Here is a 21,536-nt window from a genome sequence, read left to right on the forward strand (position 1 = left end):
CAAATGCAGCTTAAAACCTTGTTTCAGATTGCACGCATCAAGTTAAGCCATGATAAATCAATACTTGTTGAAATCCAAATCCTGTTAGGTAGTGGCTGATTTCTGAAGTTAGAGAAATTACAACAATGTAACAGTCATTCATAAAAGCAGTAGGGTGCAAGAGGCTCTTTGGTGCCAAAAAACTGTCAGTTATGCATTTATGAATGCTACTGAGTAGAAAGCAATCCAAATTACAACTCCTCCTCGCAGCGCTATAGAAACATTAAAGGACACTGGAGACTCCTATACCTTGAGTAGTCTGTGAAGAAACATCACCATTAAAGAAAAGCTGTATAAAAACCAACGAGAAAAGGCTTAAATGAGAAAGTACATCCTGTCTCTCCTTCTGAAACACAGGTCAGGCAATGCCCCACTCTGCAGTAGGGATGTTATTTAATCAGATTTGAAGTGATCTACACAGCCAGAGCTGACAGATCATTACCTTAACAGTTACACCCACTTACATGAGCGCTTATGTGGCAATGTATTTCCAACATGTGAATCTTCATTAGTGCCTAAAGAGCACACTGCTTACACACCAGCATGTGCTCAGGACACAGTCATAAGTCAAAGACCTTGAATTGTGTAGAAACCCCGGATTTCAAGTGAAGTCTAAGAAATCCTAAGATAACTTGCAAATTCAGAAATCTACTCACGACTTTTTTGAAACCATGTGAGTGTAATAAAAATGCAGACTTACTTGTGAGTTTTTCCTCCAAACTACATCGTATAGGCCGATCCTCGCGTAGATATACACATATATACAAAATTTATAGAAAAATGAGACCTGTAGACAAGATTCCTAACTTGAGCAAAAGAACACTACACGTACAGTACAGGAGAAAGGGAGATAAACAGCCAGTTCTGTCATCACAAGCATTATGGTTCCACACTAACTTCAGTCATTACTGCATGCATTAGAAGCCTGGAGTTGCAAGTACCTCTGAGCCTCAACTGCTCTTCCAGAATATCTCACTTTCAGCCTTTTCTAAAATTCAAAGTACTACTAAGTATGTCACATAGAAGAGGAAGAAAAAAAACTCATGTGATTTGCTACAGCATTAAGTGTTGTTAATTGCACAACCTGGCTGGGTTTAGCAAAACTGCAAGTCTGATTCTTTCAGAATCTACTCAAACTTGCAATGCCTGTGCAGTAAGAAACAGAAAACACACAGCTTCTCACACACTCATTTAGAGCTAAAATATTCTCCTATTTCTTTTAAAATGCAAGCTTGTTTCACTGGACTATCACTGCAAATCCTACATTTGACTGTGCTGCTTCAGTGTATTTCTGTATACAGCTGAAACATTTGCACCCCCTAGCTGTCATAGGTAAGACACAGTACTTATATCTACCTTACATTCATTTTAAACTTCAAATTTATTGAGGCAGTTTATATCAATGTATCCATAAAATTGTTCAGAAATAACCCAAGTATACCATTTAAACATCTTCGTGATTTATCCATTTACACACTCAGTACACAAACAACCCAGCCTCTGTACAGGTTCATCACATGCAAACCACCCATAAAGACAAAAACTTTAATTAAAAATAAGTCACAACTCAGTGTACTGTTTCAACTGCATCTCCATTTACCAAATGGCACATTGAATATTCTCTAAAATAAGATGTTTTTAACAATCTTGTTAAAAAATTCTTGGGCAAAATATTTCTAGACTTAAAAAACATCAAGATTTTTCAAAACACTCAAGATACTATACAACTTATAATAACCTTGAAATAGGTTTACAAGGTTGTTAACCAAGGTATTTACATACCAAATAATGTAAAGCAAAAAATCCGTATTTCTAATGACAAAAAGGTGATGCATTAAAGATTTACGAAATTAAAATTAAGGCTCTTTGTTATAGTTCTTTATGTAACTTTACATAATAGCCAACTTTGGAAATGTCAGTCTTGCACATTCTTGTCAATCTACTGCATTTAAAGCAGTAGAGTATATTAAGTATTACTTTGAATAATTACATTGCTACTTCTATGTTTGAGCATGCTTTTGAAACACTGTAATTATGAAATATTTACAATGTGTAGCCTTCAAACCTTATGTAAAAGCACAAGTATGACTGTTTGATTTGAATACAAACAACATACTTGCAAAAACATTTTTACTTCTCAAAATTAAATGCAAATCCCTACAGTCTTAATAAGCAAACCAGCTCTGAAGTTATAATATGTGCCTGAATGTGGACAATAAAAGTGAAGTAACTCAGACAGTACTGTTTTTCATTTCACACTGAACTATTCTTTCTATCACACTGTTTTCTTTAAGCACGTAGAAAAATTAAATATTTTCTTAAAAAATTATTCCAAGACCTACGTATGCTTTCAGGGCGATGTCCATAGGCTCCTTGAAAAATCAATACTGTCTAGCAGGTTGTAATGATTGGTCCACAGTTTATTTCAGGATGTGTGTTCAACTAAAAGCAACTTGCTGTTTCTCAATGTCATTTCTCTTAAAAAGCACAGTGATATAAAACACTGAAGACAGAACAAAAAAATGGAATGGTAACCTAAGGATCAAATTCATTAGCCATTTCTCCTACTATATCAAAATTTGTAGTCAGAATTGTCTTTATTGACTTTATTTTTAATTTTTGTACACAAAGAAAAACATGTTCATATCCATCATGAACAAAAACTTAAAAAGGCAGAACTAGAAGACATTTGTGTCCTTCACCAAAGCAAAGCTGTGCTAAAGGTTCCAAACATTTCCATTTTTAAAATAAATATTTTCTTTTTTTTCATTGTCTACATTCCAGTCTTCAGAGTGTCACTGGAAACTGCAGCCTATCATGAAATACACACTTTTAAACAGAGTCCCAGCTCACTGCGTTTGGTAGCTTGCCATACCATATCCAGCTTGGTTAGGTATTACTGGAGCACCTTGTCCCTGGGCAGGCTGAGCACCAAATCCACCCATCCAGGCAGCAGATGGAGATTGGCTTAAAAAGGAACAGGAAAGGAAAAAAAAATAAAAAGAAAAAATCATGCAAGCTAGTCAGTTATTTACAAGATAGCAGACTAAAGGAACATGAAACACTTCCTACACTACCATTTATACCAAAATAGAACAACTTATTCTTTTGTGAGTAATTCAGAAGCTTTTTATACCAGGTTAAATGTTACAACATGTGGTTTCTCAAAATACCATAATCTTTTTTAGGGGAAAAAAAAAAAAAAAGAGTTCCACAAACCTTGGATTCTAGTCACACATACACGCCTTTGGAGGCAGCTGTCCAATAGGCATGTGCCTGTAATTCAACACCAGTGATGCAGAAACACAGAAAGTCCCCAGTCTTTAATTGGCATGAATACCACTGATAGTTTTTTACCAGAGCTTAATATGCTTAACTGGCAAGAGGCAATAAGTAATTAAGAAAGCAAAGAAGCTATTTTTGTTTTAAAACAAACAAATGTGGCGAACACTTCAGGAAGATACCAAATATTAAAAGTCCAGCCAAACTCCAAATCGCAAAGTTTTAGAAAGGCCATTATGTAGGTTATTTTCTCCACAATTAAAAAGCCCTTTAGGTGAATACTGGGGCTCCTGGGTTCAGATGTCTCCAGTATTCACAAGTAGAGATCATGACTTTTTAGCTATTGGACATAACCACCATCTCAAACTAACATAAAAGCAGTCTTTGTTTACCTTGAGTCTCAAGACACTCATATGCACAAAACATCTTATCACGAACATGCCAGAGTGACTCACTCCACTATATGGTCCACGGTAATCATTAAACATAAGCTTTAGCACATTACAAGGCTTGAAAACTTCTGCAATCCTCCAATTAAATAAGCCCGAAGCCCAGATACAACATTCCTGAAATGTTTAAAATTAAGTACAATTACTCACTCTACTCCAAAACCCTGTTGATTCCATGCTTGGCCATACATTCCATATGACGGTACTTGCCATCCATTAGCCATATATTGCCCATACTGTTGTGGATTCCCATATACTTGGCTCCATTGACCCCACTGACTGTAATCCACCTAAGGAGAGAATAATTCTTAATATTTCAGGGTCTAGAGGTGAATTACATTCCTTCCAAGGTGCTAAAGGTAACATTTTTGACTCTTTTCAGTTGCACTGTCTACAACTACTGAGCCATAGTGAAATCAGAATAATAAGTGAAACAGCAACCTAATTAGATCCTTGTACTGAAAGTGTGTGAGCACACACGCTTTAAATACCAAGGGATATTTGGAAGGACAGTCATCTAATCTGCAGTAAGAATGCTAGCAAGAATCAGAATTACCTCCAAGTTTCTCCCTATCTTGAATCATATCCAGAAGACAGATATTCCACCAAAATCACTAGCCCAATTTGATGAACAACTGGAACATAACTGAGACAGAACATGGGATTTCATAAGAACTACTACATTGAGCTGTTATAAATGGGAAGCATTGCAGGTGGATAATTGGTATTTGTTTCACAAAAGCAACAAGAACACACAATGAAAAGGATAAAACGCCGTTACCTGCTGGAAGTTTTTAGTCATATCAGGAGATTCTTTACCCCAATAACATTTAACAACATGTCCTTCAATTGTGGTTCCGTTAACTGAAACAATAGCATGTGCTGCACTTTCATGAGTTGAAAATCTAAAGAACGTAAAAACAAACTAACGTTACTTTTTATGGCACTTTCAATTGATTGTTCAAAAATAGCAACTCTACACATACAGGAAAATCCCGTGAAAAAGATCTCCTTTCATGCATCATTTTCACAAGTAAAAAGACTTGTGGCTACTTTTAAAAGCTGCAAATTTTTCTAAGAACACATGTTCTTAGAACAGATTGTAACAGATTTTAAGACATCAGTAGAAGTTCATTCAAATGCAATCCACGAAAGATTAAACATCAGTATATTAACAAAATCACAGATTTTCTTTTTCTTCATCCATACCTGACAAATGAGTAACCTTTTTCTGGAAACACTCTTATTTCCATTATTTGTCCAAATGGTGAAAAAGTCTGTCTCATAAGTTGATCTACAACACACAACATTTCTGAATTAGTAGACATCTTGATGCCCAGAAATTTGTGGTAATAAAAGGATCAATAAAACAAATCATACCTGTTAGCCCAGAAGCAATTCCTCCACAGTACACAGTACAATTTTTTGGACTTGACTGATTTACTACATCTTCAAATCTTAATTGTTTTGTATTATCTAGAAAGAGAAGAGACTGGTTTTAAGCATCAGCCTAACAGCAATCCCAGAGTCCCAGATACTTACCTCATGCAGATACAGAAATTATAGATTTAACAAACATCCAATATCCAGTAGTGCCACAGCTATGTTACATAACACACCACAAAAAAAAAACCCTCTATTTTTTAATATCTGGAAGTTGAGCTAGATATTGAATTGAGAAGTGACAAGACTTTGGCAACACTGTTACTCTTCTTCACTTAGCAGTGCCATGAAAGAAATCAAACACAATACAGCTTTACAAGGCCTTACTTTCTTGTGTACTTTTGGGGGCTGGTGGTTTCCGTGTTGCCCAGTTGGTTCTGATCTGACGGCCTCCTAGCCACTGGCCTCCCATGTGTACAATAGCATTTTCTGCATCCTAAAGAGATCAAAATAAAGACCACTAACACATGCAAACAAGAAGCATGTACAGATCTACAAGATTTAGTTGTCAGGTAATTCCACTCATGAAACAGATAACTGCTTTAAAAGCACATGAAATTCAGTAAAGCCACATAGCAAACAGCCAAAATCAATTACCATTAGGACAATGTGTCACACAGAAGGCTCTCACAAATGATTTGGTAAAGCCCTCCCCCTCCCTGCACATGCAGTCATACATGCTCATTTTGTCGAGGTAGTGTATCTGTACCAGAGTATTTGATGGTTGCCCCAAACAGTATAAAAGTCAGAGATGCCAGAAGTGATTATTGAAATGAAACAACTGTAACTGCAGAAAATCAAAGGATTTTGCCAGCTGACTGTATAGAAAACGTAATATACAAGAACATAATTGACAGTAACACATGAAAGGTGAGGAAAGACTTTTTAATTATCAAAATCTGACTGGCAAATTTCTCAGCTGTAATCCAACTCAAGTTTATACAATGCAGTTCATGTTACAAAAGATGTTACATAAAGGATTCAGATGCAGCCTTCTAGAATCTTCATTTGTACCCAACATAACAGACCCCAGTTAGGTAGAAAATTTTCAAGTTCTGGAGGGCTGAATGCTAGCTAATAAAAAACCTCTAATGCCAAGGTAAAAATACATTGAGCATGCAGCTTCCTGCCATCCATCCCTCCACCCCCACCTCATCGTCTCTTCTACCTTTTTGAGGAATGCAATTTATGTCTGAGCATAGACTACATTTTAAGTTCTGTAAATCTTAAAGGCGTTGTACGTACGCATATGTACACAAAACCAGTCATGGCCCACATGGCTTAACATCTTATCTTGAACATCAACTAAAAGACAACCTCTAGGTTCACACTGTAAGCAAAGGAAAGGTTTGCTAATTCTGCAAGAAACAATTTGTCCCCTTTGCCAGCTCTTTTGAAATAAGAGACAGAGCAAATAGTACATATGTTTGAAATGTTCCTCCAGGGGGACCAAATTTAAGAAAGAAAAAGCACAAGAGACAAAGGGAGCACATGGACAATTCAAAGGTGAGTGACCAGCATCTTCCTGCTGCACACCGGAGACTTCCAGTTACAAGAACACTCATCTCAGACACAAATGAGCCAGGACCTCGATCCCATGTAATTATACACACTGATCGTTATGAAGACAACATATATACATAATGAGGACTTTATGAGAGAGGACCAATAAGGAAAAAAATAAAACCCTTCCACCTGTGTTCCTTAAAATAAATTGAAATCTGACTAGGAAAACAACCTAGCTCAAATAATCCTCACTGCCAGTCTTGATGATCCCAACTGTGGCAAAAATGGAACTGTGCCCATGTTGCCACAATTGTTTCACTTTAATGCAACAATTCAGTTTTCTTATCACTGTAGTGTGCATTAAGACCCTAAAATGTTTAAGGAAAACTTCACACAACTTCCCATGCTGTCCTAAATGCACCTCAGAACACATGCAGCTCACTTTTCCTTAAAAATTAACTTCAAAAATTACAAAGAATTACTTGAGGCAGTTGCATTACTATAAACAGTAGGACAATACACTATTTGTTAATCAGTGATATATTGACTAAATTCTCCAGCTAACATCTACAATACCTCTATCAGAAAGGGGCACCAATCTCTTGCTTGAAGCATTATTTCATAAGCATACATAAAGTTATCCTTTCTGTAATAACACTCAACACAAAACCAAGCAAAACACTTGAAGCACAGAATCAAATCTTAGCTGTAAATTAATTGCTCCATGCAAAGAGATTTCAAAATGCTGTAAAAATTCAAATGCAAAGGACCAACCAAGAGCTCCTTTAATGAGAAGCAGACAAATGAAATCAGCCCTACTTTAAAATACAGTACACACAGCAAGCAGCATTAGATCCTCAGGAAGGCTGAGCTTTGGCATGAACCTAAATCTGTCCAACACCCAACCCAGCTGTGTACTGCCACAGCCCCACTCCTTAGAGATGAGGGCTCCAGGATGCATTCTGTGGGAGCTTCTATCTTCACATACAAACACACTGGACTGCTGCAATTCTTCAGCTAACAGACCCAAAGCACAGCATTCCAAAGCTGTGATCACTCCACACACTGCAGAAGTGGCTCAATGGACAAATATAAACAACACCACGTTCTTGCAGCACTGCAATCATCTGCATTGTTTCAACCCTTTCTAAACATATCAGACTTTTTTTTTTTTTTTTTTTTACAACAACTTTGTCTTCCAGATTCACATGTACTTCACTTGGGAAAGCTTGACACTGATACAGTGAATACAGAACACAGGAAAAACAACAAATGAAAATCTGCAATTTTTTTAAATCAATGTTGTTATTACTTACCAGTTTGTTATAAAAAGATACAAAACCATAGCCTTTTGATTTTCCAGTTGCCATGTCTTTAACTACCCGTGCATCCCTGTGGAAAGAAGCACAGCTATATGAGGGTAGAATTAATAACTTGCAAAATAAAAACTAAAAGGAACCACACACACTGTATTGTGAGCATAATTTTTCTTATAAATTCAGTTAGCCCTAAAACTAATCATTCCTGAACTCTCCCTATCGTTTCTTTACCTGTTAGAAAAAAGCAGTAGGACAAAAAAAAATAACATGTAATAGACATGCAACCTATCCACATAACCTATACTGGCTATAACTAGAATGGTCAGATTTGAACTATAAGAGAAACAAAATTGCCTTTTCTAAAATTCTATTGGCTAGGGTCCTCTAAAGTTTACTGTTCTATAAATTACTGTAACAATTCTATCTAATTTACCATGCATTTTCTAAATAGTTAAATGTCTTCTGCCTAGTGATACAAAATATATGAAATATTAAAAAATCGAAAAAGAGGAAAAAATAGGAATTAAAAGGCATACATGGCCTGTTAACAGATTTCTTTATTTTTCTTGGTCAATTCTCTACCATCATTTTGGAGTTTGGGCAGCTGTAAATTTTGAAAAATTGACATTTTCAGAAATTTAAGAAAGGAGAATAAAACTAACAACAATGCTAAGCACACCAGTACGAAAACAACAAATTTACACAGAAATTTTAGTGAGTAAGTTAAAATGATTGGAAATATAGAACTGCACTGAATATAGAATGTTAAAATGTAAATACTAAAATATGTATATAATAAATAATGTATAATAAGAATAAATAGAAATGAGAAAAAATCTACAACTGAGTTCCAGTGTGCACAGTTCCTTGCAGTTAGCCTTCAAGATCCTGTCCATTCTTATGAGCAATTCTGCAAAATAACCAGAATGCTATTACTTTTAATTGTGACTTGGACTTTAGAAAAACTGCAGGTCTCAGGTATAAATATAGATTGAGAAACAGAAACCTGAATTATTCTCTTATATAGATTTTCAAACAGTACTACTTACCACATTAAGAGACAAAAAGTACACAAAACAGCAGAGGTAAGAAATAAGATTTATGATTCAATTAAAAATATGCGTACAGAACAAGAGAAAACCAAGAATTCTGTTCTTAGAAATATACTCTCATGAGGCAGCACAAAAACGTTCATGTGCAACTTTAAAGGATTTCCATAAAGATAAGCCAATAACAGATAACAGACTTTTTTTTGTAGCAGTACTCTTACATACATACTTTAGAACTTAAAAGCATTCTTGTAATGTCCAATATGGTCAATTCAAACTTAAGATCATTTGTTTTCACCTGGGTTTTCTGAGAGAAGTTTGAACTCTCTCTTAACTAATAGAAGTGTGCACATATAATTTTGAAATCAATGTCTGATTACTACAATCTTAGCTGTTATCTGAAAAAGTTATTTATTCTAATAAATATTAATTTTTGGAAAATTTTCATAAGCTATACAACTAGTTGCTTCATAAATTTGTATTATAATTGAGTGGCTTTCTATATTGCCTATAGAACGCAGCATGAACAAAATACACTGAAGATGCAATGTTTGTAATTGTAAACTCACTATTCTGTACACATTCTGAACAATAAAAAGTCACACTTAGAAACAGTCATCAAATTTTACTAAGAAGTTGAAACATATTAGGGTATAACTTAAAAGCATACTGCTTTCAGCAAAACTGGAGTACAATTACATTACTGGATTTACAAACATGTAATAACAGATATAGATACAGACACGAAATAATAATAATAATCCCTCTTCACTGCCCACCCAACAAAGAAATTAACATTAGCAAAATCATTTAAAAGATAAGAAATAACATTTCAAATCAGCACAAATGTTCACTGTCACATTTTCTAACCGATATTGGCAATGTTTATTATGATACTTACGATATTTTACCAAAAGGAGCAAACGCTGACTTGATATCTTCTGTTGTTATTTCTGGACTTAAATCCCCAACGAACACATGGAAGTGATCTGAAAATAAATAATTTGCTAATCAAATATTTAACTGCTATCTAAAGTTTTAGCTCCTGAAAAAGTGACGCTCTGTGCACAGCACTGGGAACCAGGAACAGTCAGGATTCCACTTGATGAGCAGCAGCAATTAAGTCTGTTCACTCCAGTTTCCCCAGTTGCAAGACAGAAACAGAAGAATTAGTCTGCAAAATTCTATCAAACACGAGATGGGAAGGAGAAAAGTTATGTTTGAATGTATTTATGGCAATTACTACCACGTGCTATGAAGTATTTGTGTAGAAGTAATACTGTGCCATTACTTTACTTACTGGATGTATCTTTTTTCTGGCTACTTGGTGTTGTTGCCCAGTTTACTTTGACCTCCTGAAAATAAGTACAAGATTTAGTATAAATTCATAAAATTCTTACATGTTATAAGGTCATTCAAGGGCTGGTCACAATTCTCAATGTTACCAAATCATCCTTCAATATAAAGGACTACAGCACTTAAAAAAAAAAATTATCACAAAGAATGTTTTCTAAATACCATTTTTATTTTCCACTGAACTTTAATAATATTTAACTTTGGTAAACATTCCTAACAAATAAATGTCCCACAGTTTTACTAACACATATATGCACTTTTTACAAAGACAGTATCCTTAAGACTAAGATTACAACATAAACAACTTACCTTTCCCAAAATTTTTCTCCCATTCATAGCAGCTAATGCAGCAGCTGCATCTCTGTGTTCATAAAATTCCACAAAGCAATAAGGGTCATTGCTTGTATGCTGCAAAACAGAAAATCCAACAGAAGAGTTGACCCTTCTGCTATCGGGTTGCTGAGAAGAAAATCCAGGAAAATATATTACTTATAGCTAGAAACTTTAAGAATTACTTGCATTAGATTTATGAAATAGCCTTTGAAATTACACTTAAATGTAAGAAATTTTTAAGATGGACTTTTCATTAAAGGTCTAGCAATTTCTGAAGTACAGTTTACTTTTTATGAGGTCTCAGAATTTCTACCGAACTAAGAATAATTCCACTACCAGAAAAGTGATCTGAAGACTGGATGGAGAGGAGGGAAAAACAGGAGGAGCAGAAGGAACCAAGACAATTTGCTGCCTCTAGTAGATAGGTCAAAGCTTGAAAGGTTTGTTTCCCACATTCTTTTTCACCAATTTTCTCACTCCTGCTACTTAAAATGTCTCTCATTTTATTTGCCTGAAAACCATCCACAGACAGCAACCCAGAGATTGCATACTCTTGGCCTCCAATGGGAAAGATTACACCAAGTGACTGGGAAATGCCCCTTAAAAGGTCTGAAAATAGTTGAAGATCAAGGGAGAAGATACTAATCAATCTTTTATCCTGGGTAACACCTCTTTTGGTACGCTGACTTAAAAACAAAGCTCCCTAAGCTATTAAATGCACCAGAGTAGGAAGTGCAACAAATACAAAAGTCTTCAGGAAAGCTGATCAAGGAGAAGTCATCATGAGAATCCTAGCTTAAATTCCTTTAATGTCCCTAAAAAATGTCACAAGTACAAAAGCTACAGCCTCACACTAAAATATCTTCATTACCTATGCCACCTGTCCATGGACCACAAAACAACAGGTATAAGAAGAAAATAAAATTATTTCTTACATGGGCAAGGAAGGATCTAAAAACTGCTTTGACATCAATACTCTCCCACATTAACTTTTGCCATTGCCAGGAAAAGCACAGCACTAACTGAAAGTAAGAATTAGCCTTTATTGGTTTTACTATTTAACTTCTGAATGTTCATTCAAGCATATATAAATAAAGAAATCCTAATTTTGCCCTATAAAACTCAATTGTACATTTTCAAACATAATTCTGTCTAAATCTAAACAATGGAAGCTATGAAAATCTGAAAGCCAAACTGATCACAAGGCCTTTATACAGCTAAAATAACAAAGTAGTCTGAGCCTTCCATCTAAATACTTCCAGTATGGTTATCATTATTACTACTAGGTGTTTCTACCATGCAAAATAACAGCCAGTGAGACGACATATCTGAGATTATAACAAGGAGTTTAAGTCACAAGAGCCATGAAGTGCTCTGAAAGCATGTCTGCCTCAGATGCACTGAAACAGCAAGCCTAAACTCAGCCCTTTTTCCATATGACATCCCTACTGCACTGAAAACAAGATCTGTGAAACCCACTTAAGGCCTTAACAGATTTAGTGCAGTTTACACCTCAGCTGAAGCATATTATGTGTTACTTTCACACTGTGAGGAGGTCATCTTTTGCACTACGAATCTGTCTGAACAGGAAGAGCAGCCTCTTTTATAGATGTCCAGCTCTTTACATGTTCAAGATAACCTGTAAACATTAGCTTCAGCACTTCTCTGAGTATGACATGCTCCCAAAATAAACACCTGAAATCTCTAGCCACTTAATCTGGTCATGCCACACCTTCTACAAACTGGTTAAAAATTTAAAAAAAAAAAAGAAAAAAAACACAAATGGAAAATATTCAGGTATAAATTTGACTGACTGAGATAGCAACAATGGGCAGATAAGAACATAGCACATAGCAGTGGCTATGAAAATTACAGCATTCAGGATGATCAATAACCACAAAAACTTTGGCCATTAAAAGCACGGTAGCTGCTAATTCCAGCATAGAATCCAACCACTTGAAGTTAATTGGGTACTTAATTTCAAGGTATATGCATATTATTTCTATATGACCTTTCAGGATTTTTTTTTGTTTTTTTTCCATTAATTACTGAACCACTTCCACATTATATAAAAATGTTAAAAACCTGCAAAATACACAGGTGAAGGCACTGCTAATGTCTGCAGTCCACACTGTTTACAGTTGTTACTGTAGCAGGCTTGCAATTTTACCTTAAAAAAAGATGCTGTCCTCTCTTCCTTCCCCCTAAATTAACTCTCTGAAAAGTAACTTCAGCAAATTGATCTGTATTAATACAAGAACTACAGTAGTTCTCAAATACACGTGTATACCTGCAAGGATGTAACAGAACACCCCTCCCAGGTGCTCCAAAGGTGAAAGCTACTGCCCTTTATCTTCAAGTATTAATTCCCTTCTCATTAAGATCCTTTTCCCCTCCCCTCCTCCCCCCTTCTTTGTGAAGTCTGCCAGATGACTTCAGGGCAGCCAAGGTGGACAGCACACAGAGTAAATGGGCAGTGGAATATCACAGAATTTCCCTCCTGATAGACTGCCTGGTGACAGGTGCTAAGGTCAGCCGAGTACATTCACTTCCATGACTGAATATAGCTGCAAGTAGCTTTGTTTACATTCTTATTTCATAAAGATGCCTCGCTTGTTATTTCTGTGGTTATATTAAAATAAAATAAGCAGAGGAATTTCTTATCTGGTTCTTAGGGAATCAAACTGACGCTGCCACCTCTCAATCAGCCAACGGTTGGAGTGGCAGCATTCTGAACAGTATGACAACCACTATTTCTTCAGAGAAAAAACCAACAGCTGTGCTCTGTAACACATTCCATTTTGTTCTGCTCATCTTTCCCCAATAACCTTGCAGAGAACGTGGCAGAACTCCTTTTACTTCCACTAGAAAGTTCTAATAAAAGTGCCATGAGATGAGAAGGATTAAGCAAGTATCAGGTAGTTAATGTGCAGCCAAAACAATTTAAAAAAACCCACTAAAACAATGTGTCATTTTGAAAGGAAAAGAAGATCACAGAAGAATTACAAGCAGCATTCCTAGAATTATGAGTCTTGCGATCAGGCTTTATTAATATTTCATTAATGATCCTGACAAGAAAACTTAGGTGACTGCACTAAGGAAATCTATAACAAGTTAGTAGGAACCACCAGAAATAGCAATAAAAGCATAAAGAAAAATACAATTTTAGAACCAAAAATAAAACCGAGTTTAAGTTCTAATTAGTCCTTGTCTGCCAGAAGCTCATCAGTTATAAATGAAGAAAGAAGGAAGACCATAAGGCAGCAAGAAATTGCTGAGATATGTCAGGAAGACTACAGAAATGGCTACCAACACTAAATGTATCAGAGAATCTACAAGTGAAAGGAGATAGTATTAGTACTTACCAACACATAGTACTAAAAAACCTTATTGGGAATACTATGGAAACTGTTGCTTTATTCCAAGAAAAAAAATAATGTAAGAAGAGGCAGATGCAAGCAAGAGCTATTTGGATTGACCAAAAAAAAAAAAAAAAAGGCACAGGAATAGCAAAACATATTTTGAAAGATTTTTGACTGCACATCCATAGTGAAGAAAAAGGGAAAAGAGTTACTGAGACTCGTGTGTAAATTAAGTCAAAAGCAGAAAAAACAGCCATGACTAGCATTGGAAACAACAAAGTTTTTGATCATCAGAACAATATGGTTCTGAACACAGAGGGGTTTTACATTAAAGTGGAATCTCATCATCAGCTGATAAAACAGACATGGCAGGGCTACCAGCAAGAGCACAGGAAGGACTGTGCTCAACAAAAGGTCTCTTCAGCAAAAAGTTACCCAAAAACAGACAAAAAAATCAACCCTACCATCATCAGTAACACCAAAACATGTCCCTAACTCCATTTATTTTTGATAATTTCAGATAAAATTATATTTGCTACTCTTTTGGAAGTGAAAGGTCTTACCTCTGTTATCATTTTACAGCTTTTGCATGGTCCAATCTGGCTGAATAACTGAAGTATAAGGACTTCAGTCACATCTCTGGAGAGGTTTCCTACATAGCTACACAAGGAAATAAAAAAAAAAGACATTAAAATAGAAATTTTCATTTTTTAAAATGTCATTATTTTAAAATCTTAAATAAATATTTAAAATCCTGGGCATCTTCATCTGAAAGACGTAATTCACAAATGATTTCACATTATGGCTGTAATGCAACCATAAAGACCAACCACATGGTCTTTAAGTTCTAAAGCTGGCAACACAAGTGGGAACACAGTGCCTGGAGCAGCCATAATACCACCATCGACACCTAGCACCAAACCTTCCTTTGGCAGAGAAATGTCAGAAGCTGGACTGCTCAAGGATGCTGGAGAGAAAAATCATCTTTGCCCAGTAGTTTGACGTTTCACTTCCCACTGAGCATCTAAACAAAGCCTACTTTCCACTGGGGTACAAAGCTCATACCAAACTTGTTATTTCAGTAGTAGCTACTGAACATAGGCTATGCTGCCTTCAAAGGACCAAGTCCATTCTTCTGTTTTCCTGAATTGGAAAAGCAGCCCAGCCACACAGCATACGTCACAGGAATGCTCCACACACATTATCTACCTCAACAGCTACCAGATCTGTAACAACTCCCTCCAGATTGGCAGTTTTACTTTAATATCAACCATACTTACAGACTTTACCTAGGAAGTCATAGAAATTTCAGAACGTGGAACTATTTTTACAAAAAAATAGAGACAATAGAGACCCACAGAGATAAAATCCAATAGCAGTTTGGAAGCCACTCCTAAGTAGTCCATTAGAGCATAACACTGAAAAATTAAAGCCAGGTCACAGAGGTGGCTGAGAAAAAGTCGAACACATCGAATGCTAAAAAAGAAAAAGCATGACCAAACTGGAATCACACTCTATTTATCATCAAAGTGATCAGTCAAGAGAAGGGCTCCTCATATCAACAACTCAAAATCACTAGCAGAGGTGCGTTTGTCATTTCTAAAAACAAATCAGTCCAAATATAAGGTGCACAAATGTAAATCTGCAATTTAGCTGTTGAAAAAAATGCACATTTTAGTCATTATACTGTAATCTACTACAGATTTTCATACTACAGCAAACAAATCTGTCCAAGTTGTTGATACACCTCAGTGAGAGAAACTTGAACACATACTTAGTCAATGCACAAGCAAAGCTCTTGTCAGAGCAGCAATTTAAGCATGCACTTCTCTCGTATCCAAGTAAAATCTGCAAAAGCTATGTCTGTGTTTGATGGCTGGAACAGCTGGACCTTCATTTGGATTGAGCAAGATTAAAACTGACACTACTTGTTTTTATTTGAACCCCACACAAAGAAATGGATACATTTTCCTTTATGCTGATACTCTTTCAACAGCTACCCAAGAGCTCTGTGCTCTCTGCTTGCAGGTAAATGCTACACAAGATCCAGAGCGGCTATTTCATGTGATACCACCCAAACAAAGGCACGTCCATTACAAGTATTCATCCACTCTACTTCCTAACTAAATATGCAGGAATTAGCAGACATTGCTAATGGAAGCTGCATTTGTATCCTGTATTTCAGTAAGTAAACACTTGACAAATTTAAGGCGGCAATATGCCTTATTATGGGGTCTATCTCACTGACTTTCCAATGCCCTATTCCAAAAATTCAGCAGTTAAACATTCAGATCTTATATTTGAAACCTTAACTCCATTCGTTAATCATTCACCACGTTAAAACTGCCAGTGATTTGCAGTCTGAAGTGGAAATACTAACCACAGCAGGTATTCCTAAAATCCAATGGAAAATATGATTCCTAGTAGGAGTTCCCACATAAAACATCTGCACTGACATGAGCTTATTACCAGTACTTGTTCTCCTTGTATCTTCTCAAGCTGTATTAGCTAACAGCACACGGAAGCAAGCACCTGTTCTGTAGCACTGACATGAAGGAAAATACAGTGATGTCCTTTTAACTTCAGTCCTACTGTGAAGTCAATACAGGAAGCCAAAGTCTCAGTATCTTCTGCATAATATTAATATTTATTTCAGAAATGCAAGAACTCTGAAAAGCAGTCTGAAGAATTCTTTTTGGTCTGACCAAAAAAAGCCAGGAAATCTGTTGCTTCAAAATCTGTCCAATTAAGATAAGTCAGGCCAACTTTCAGAAGAATTACCAGCTGGTTTTCAGTACCACTGCATCTCCTTCCAGGCAGCTGTGAGAACGTGACACTGTAAATTTCAGCCACAAAACAGGCTGTTTCTTCACAAAAAAAAAAGATAATAAATCAGCAGTGTAATTTGGGACCGCCTAATGGATAGATTCAGAAGGGCTGTAAGCTCCTCATGGTCCATCAATTAATTCTCTATGTTTATGATAAATACTGCTTTGATGTCTAACATTACTGCAATCAGAACCCATTAGTACCTTTCACAAGCTGCTAACACTCTCAAACTTGAATACACACCCTGAGACTGCTTCACCAGGAGAGGTTCATGTAACAAAGACAGCACACACACAGACCCAAACCTCTAGAAGTGCATGTAAAATAAGTGAATACAAACCACTAGATGTTTTTGAAACAATACATTAAAGATGGGGGCCTGATGGTTGCTTGTACACTTGTAAGTTAGTACATTCAGTACAGTTAAAAGATGACTTGGAAAAAGAAGCACCATACAAGCAAACAGCTTCAGCATGCTATGTCTGAATGCTTGTTGGGCTCCATGATCCTCACGAGACCCTTCCAGATCAGGATATACTGTAATTCTATGGATACTGTATACTAAGGAAACAAACACTCTACACATGTGGAGCAGAAACCTTGCCTCTTGGAAACGCAAAGCTTCTCAGCTGATGCTAATCACACACTGCCAGACAACTGGGGCACCACTTCTTAACCTCAACTTACACGATAGAACACAATGCTTCCTATTCTACTTCATGAAGCCAAAATGAGCAGGAACACAAAGAAAACATACGGCTTTCAAAAAGCTATTCTACAGTATATCAATCTTTCTGTTTTGTTACACCCTATGGAATCTATCGTTCAAACTTAAAAATCATCATAAAGCTCAACAAAGAAGCACTTCCTACACTCATATATGCTGTTAGCTTGGTTAACGTAAAAGGGCAGTGAAGTTCTGGCTTTTTGCATGCAGGCAATTGTGTTTGCTCTCTTCTGCAAGTTTGAAGCACTTAAATACTAATTAATAAGCACATACAACAAACTAAACCATATACTATATAGCCTGATACAAGTTTCAATAAAGTGGCTGACAACACAAACAAGAAACTGCATTTGAAATTCTGAGATCTTGCAAACTTGCATGAAGAATGAAAGACACACATCAGCAATTAGTTTCAGAATTAAAATCTTAGGCTTGAACAAAAAGATCCTCTTTGTGGAGGTAAATGGGTTTTCATTCACTTCAGACAGTCGAGGAAGAAAGGGATGTTTACAGCCATTATTTTCAGGTCCAGGAAAGCTCCCCTACACACAGTTTGAATGAAAACCAGAACAAATGCTTTCCACACTCATACAAACATAATGCAAAAAGTGGCATACTAATGGAGAAAGTATGATAAGAAGTAAGGTAACTGATGGAGTGAAAACTGCCTAGAAACCTTAGCAGCATCTCTCTAAGGGTGCTAGCGAGCTATAGGAAATAACATGAAAAAACAGAACTCTACTAAAAGAATCTTGCTCTGCATGAGGACTGAACCAAAACAAGGCACAAAACATAAGCAAATCCAACTGAGTATTCAGCTGAAGAGCTGTACTTCTGCATCCTACCTGAAGCCCACAGGACTTACCATACAGCGTGGCATGGCTAATGATAGAACAACTCATGTATATAATGACTGTTCTTAATTTTTTTTCTAAGGCCATTTATAATAACATGAAAATCAGCAACTTTTTCTTCCTGTTGTAAGGGGCAGCTAAAAACACCAACACAAAAATGTTAATGTCTGATGGCATAGTTTCCACCTTAAGGTACAAACTGAACTTTAATATGGCTCATGATGGAAAGAGATCCAACGGCACCCACAGAATGTTCTGCACTGCATCTGCTTTGAGGAGTGCTGACCAAAATCTAGATGCTGCTGTGAAAAATGCCACAGAAAGCCTACCCTCTCAGGTTAGCTGCACCTTGTTCAAACAGTAAGGAAGAGTTTTCAGCAGAAGACATTTCCATAAAGGCCTACTAGTGAGGAGAACTGTGAAGACAAAGAAAATGTAAATGGCATCTATCTTCTATCCTAAGCCTCAGAAGATATCTTAAATTCTTTGAGGTTCACAATCAACCATGATTGAAAACAACAAAGCAAGCCCTTTTGGTTTTTCCTTACTGAAGGAATAAACGAAATACAAAAGCCATCTATGAAGCTGCCCTTAATTTATCAGCCAAGCGCTTCTGGTCAAATAGCCATATGAACAATTTATTCTTCATTAGGCTTTCTCCTGTAAAAACAAACTAAAGAGCTCAAATGACATTATTAGTTGTTCTTGGGAGGCAGTGAGCCTTTCACGTATATGCAAGATCACAACTGTTTTATGTATAAGAAGTATCAGCCAGTATAACAATCTTAAAATAAGGACTTGCAGATATAAGTTTGAAGATATTACAGAAAGAAAAAAAAAACAGCAAAAATGTTTGTACTTTATGGAAACTGCCCTAAAAGGATAAGAGAAAAGTAACCCTACGAGTCTGATCACTAGAAAGCTACTAGGAAATGCACATACGTGCTGTTCATTACTGTGACGAGTTAAGCAGAGAGTCACATTCATGCAATACCACATCTCTGGCAGCTGCAGCGATGGCATTTCAGACACTTTAGCACAAAAATAATTTTTCTTCACCAGTGACTATGGGCCAACTTCAGTCATAGCTGGGTGCAGTGAGAAGAGCTCGCTTCAAGTGCTGTTAGACAGGAGTAAAAGGAGATTTTAAAACTTTGGCTGGGTATAGCACTTATTTAAAAAGAAAGGGAAAAAAAAAGAGGAGGAACCAATCAGCAAAGGAAAGGGACCCGGAGTAAAACATGGTGCACCTTTGCCCTTTTCCCTCTGCTCATTCTAAAGCAGCACTCTGGAAACTACTCCCACTGTCAGGGCCAAGCACCCTCGGACCACTTGGGACGTCAACACAGAAAGCATTGCAGATAGATTTAGATTTATTCTATCTAACCCAAGGACTAAGCAGGTATCACATGACACCGCAAGCAAGTTAAGAGAACTTTGGCAGACGTCAGAGAGAGTGGAGGAAAAAAAATAAAAATAAAACAACGCACCGCAAATTGCCTGGAAAAGCCTTAAATGCCAAGTCATCATTTCGGTACTAGAAACAAAACAGAGCAACTCTGAGATATTCTGCTCTGTTTCAGTCTTTCTTCTTAAAGCACCTGGAAGCCTTTCGGAGCGCTGCCATCCCGGCCCGCACAGACAAAGCTTCCACGGCGCTGCGCCGTGCCGGGACAGCCCGCACTGCCTCGCACCCCGCCAGCCGCACAGCTGCCAGCGAACGGAGCGATGGGGAACGATCCGCTCCGCATCGCCTCGCGTTACAGACAGCCCTCAGCCTAAGCGGACAGCACGCGCGCAAGAAAAGCCATACCTGCAGAGTTGAAAAGAACTCAACAACAGAACCTCGCCGTTATATTTTTGGACGGGACGCGGACGGAGTTAGCAGACGCTGCGTGGAGAGGCACGGCCAGCGCAGTTATTTCTCCTGCCAGGCCCACGGAGCGCTGCCCGTCCCGCCGGGGCCGAACAAAGAAGTTGGCGGGGCCGGGGCCCTCAGCACCGCCGCGCTCCCTCAGAGCCCGCCCGCCCGCCGGAGCCTCCCTCCATCCCTCCCTCCCTCCTTGTTTCCCTCCCTCCCCGCACGGCTCCCGCTCGCCGTCCCTCCCTCACACGCCGCCCGCCGCTCGCTGCCCGCGCCTCCCCGCCCCCGCGGCCCGGCCCCGCACCGCCCCGCCCGGCCCCGCGGTCCCCGCCGGCCCCCTCCCCGCTCACAGGGTCCGGGGCTGCCCGTCGTCTTCCATAATGGTGCGTGAGCTCCGCTCGCGGCCGGGGGCAGCGCCGGAGGGGGGGGCTCCGCCGCGCGGGGAGGCGAAGGGAAGGTGAGGCTGAGGGCCCCGGCTGCCCCCGCTCCGTCTCGCCCCCTCTCCAGGTCCCGACACCGCAGCCCGAACGGGAGAGGGAAGAACCAGCACAAAATGGCCGCCGCCACCAGACACTCAGGAAGCCGCGCTCCGCGCAGCCGCGCCCCGCCGGCCCGCTCCCTCTCGGCCCGGGTTCTCCTTCCCGGTCCCCTCCGCCGCGCCGCGGAGCGCTCTGGGGATCGTAGTCACTGACGGAGAGAGCGCGACGGGCCGGCGGGAGAGCCGCGGAGGCCTGCTGGGTGTTGTAGTCCTTCGGCCCCGCGCAGCGAAGGGTGGAGAGCGGGGAGGGAACTACATCTCCCAGCATGCACCGCGGGCGGGGCGCTGCGCGATACCTCGCTCCGCGGGTTGGCGGCGGGGAGCACGGGAGGGGGTGGTTGTGCGCGGTCCCGGCTCCCGCCAGCGCGGCGGGAGCGCGCAGCGGCTGCGCGTGCGATGTGAATGTAAACACAGAATCGTAGAATTGCTCAGGTTGGAAAAGACCTTCAAGATCAAGTCCATACATATAAATATATATTCGAAGTGTCCACGGTCCTTCGTTTACTCAGAACCCCGAAACAATCAGTGCTGTGTGTTATTGTTGCTTTAAATGAGTAATTCCTGGAGGTGGGAGATTCCACTTCAG

The 21,536-nt window shown here is 38.5% G+C and overlaps 1 protein-coding gene across 5 annotated transcripts; it reads right to left on the bottom strand.

The window, feature by feature from the left end:
* Positions 1–2,778: 2,778 nt before the first annotated feature.
* Positions 2,779–21,058, bottom strand: TIAL1 (TIA1 cytotoxic granule associated RNA binding protein like 1). Of its 5 annotated transcripts, none has more exons than XM_031597390.2 (12): positions 20,763–21,058; positions 14,702–14,798; positions 10,753–10,902; positions 10,388–10,442; positions 9,989–10,076; positions 8,036–8,111; positions 5,541–5,649; positions 5,151–5,246; positions 4,980–5,064; positions 4,552–4,675; positions 3,921–4,060; positions 2,779–3,006 (listed from the first exon to the last, which is right to left on the bottom strand). In XM_031597390.2, exons 1-12 carry the CDS (start codon positions 20,789–20,791, stop codon positions 2,889–2,891), a joined length of 1,167 nt encoding a protein of 388 aa, XP_031453250.1. In that variant the 5' UTR covers positions 20,792–21,058; the 3' UTR covers positions 2,779–2,888. The 5 variants fall into 5 exon arrangements, with proteins under 5 accessions (XP_031453250.1, XP_031453252.1, XP_031453253.1 ...); XM_031597392.2 differs by having other exon boundaries at positions 10,753–10,851; positions 20,763–21,056; XM_031597393.2 differs by lacking the exon at positions 20,763–21,058 and adding an exon at positions 20,362–20,607.
* Between the last annotated feature and the right edge of the window lie 478 nt (positions 21,059–21,536).

The sequence above is a fragment of the Phasianus colchicus genome, chromosome 8 (genome assembly GCF_987193195.1).
Source record: "Phasianus colchicus chromosome 8, bPhaCol1.hap1.1, whole genome shotgun sequence".
Lineage (NCBI taxonomy): Eukaryota > Metazoa > Chordata > Aves > Galliformes > Phasianidae > Phasianus > Phasianus colchicus.

Bases quoted from the DNA above. Each gene is read 5' to 3' on its own strand.
- TIAL1 (XM_031597390.2), bottom strand. From the start codon at position 20,791: ATGGAAGACGACGGGCAGCCCCGGACCCT. The intron at 5,247-5,540 runs GTAAGGCCTTGT...TTCTCTTTCTAG, and splicing joins CCCCAAAAGTACACAAGAAA to ATAATACAAAACAATTAAGA. The intron at 4,061-4,551 runs GTAACGGCGTTT...TTCTCTCCTTAG, and splicing joins TGACTAAAAACTTCCAGCAG to GTGGATTACAGTCAGTGGGG.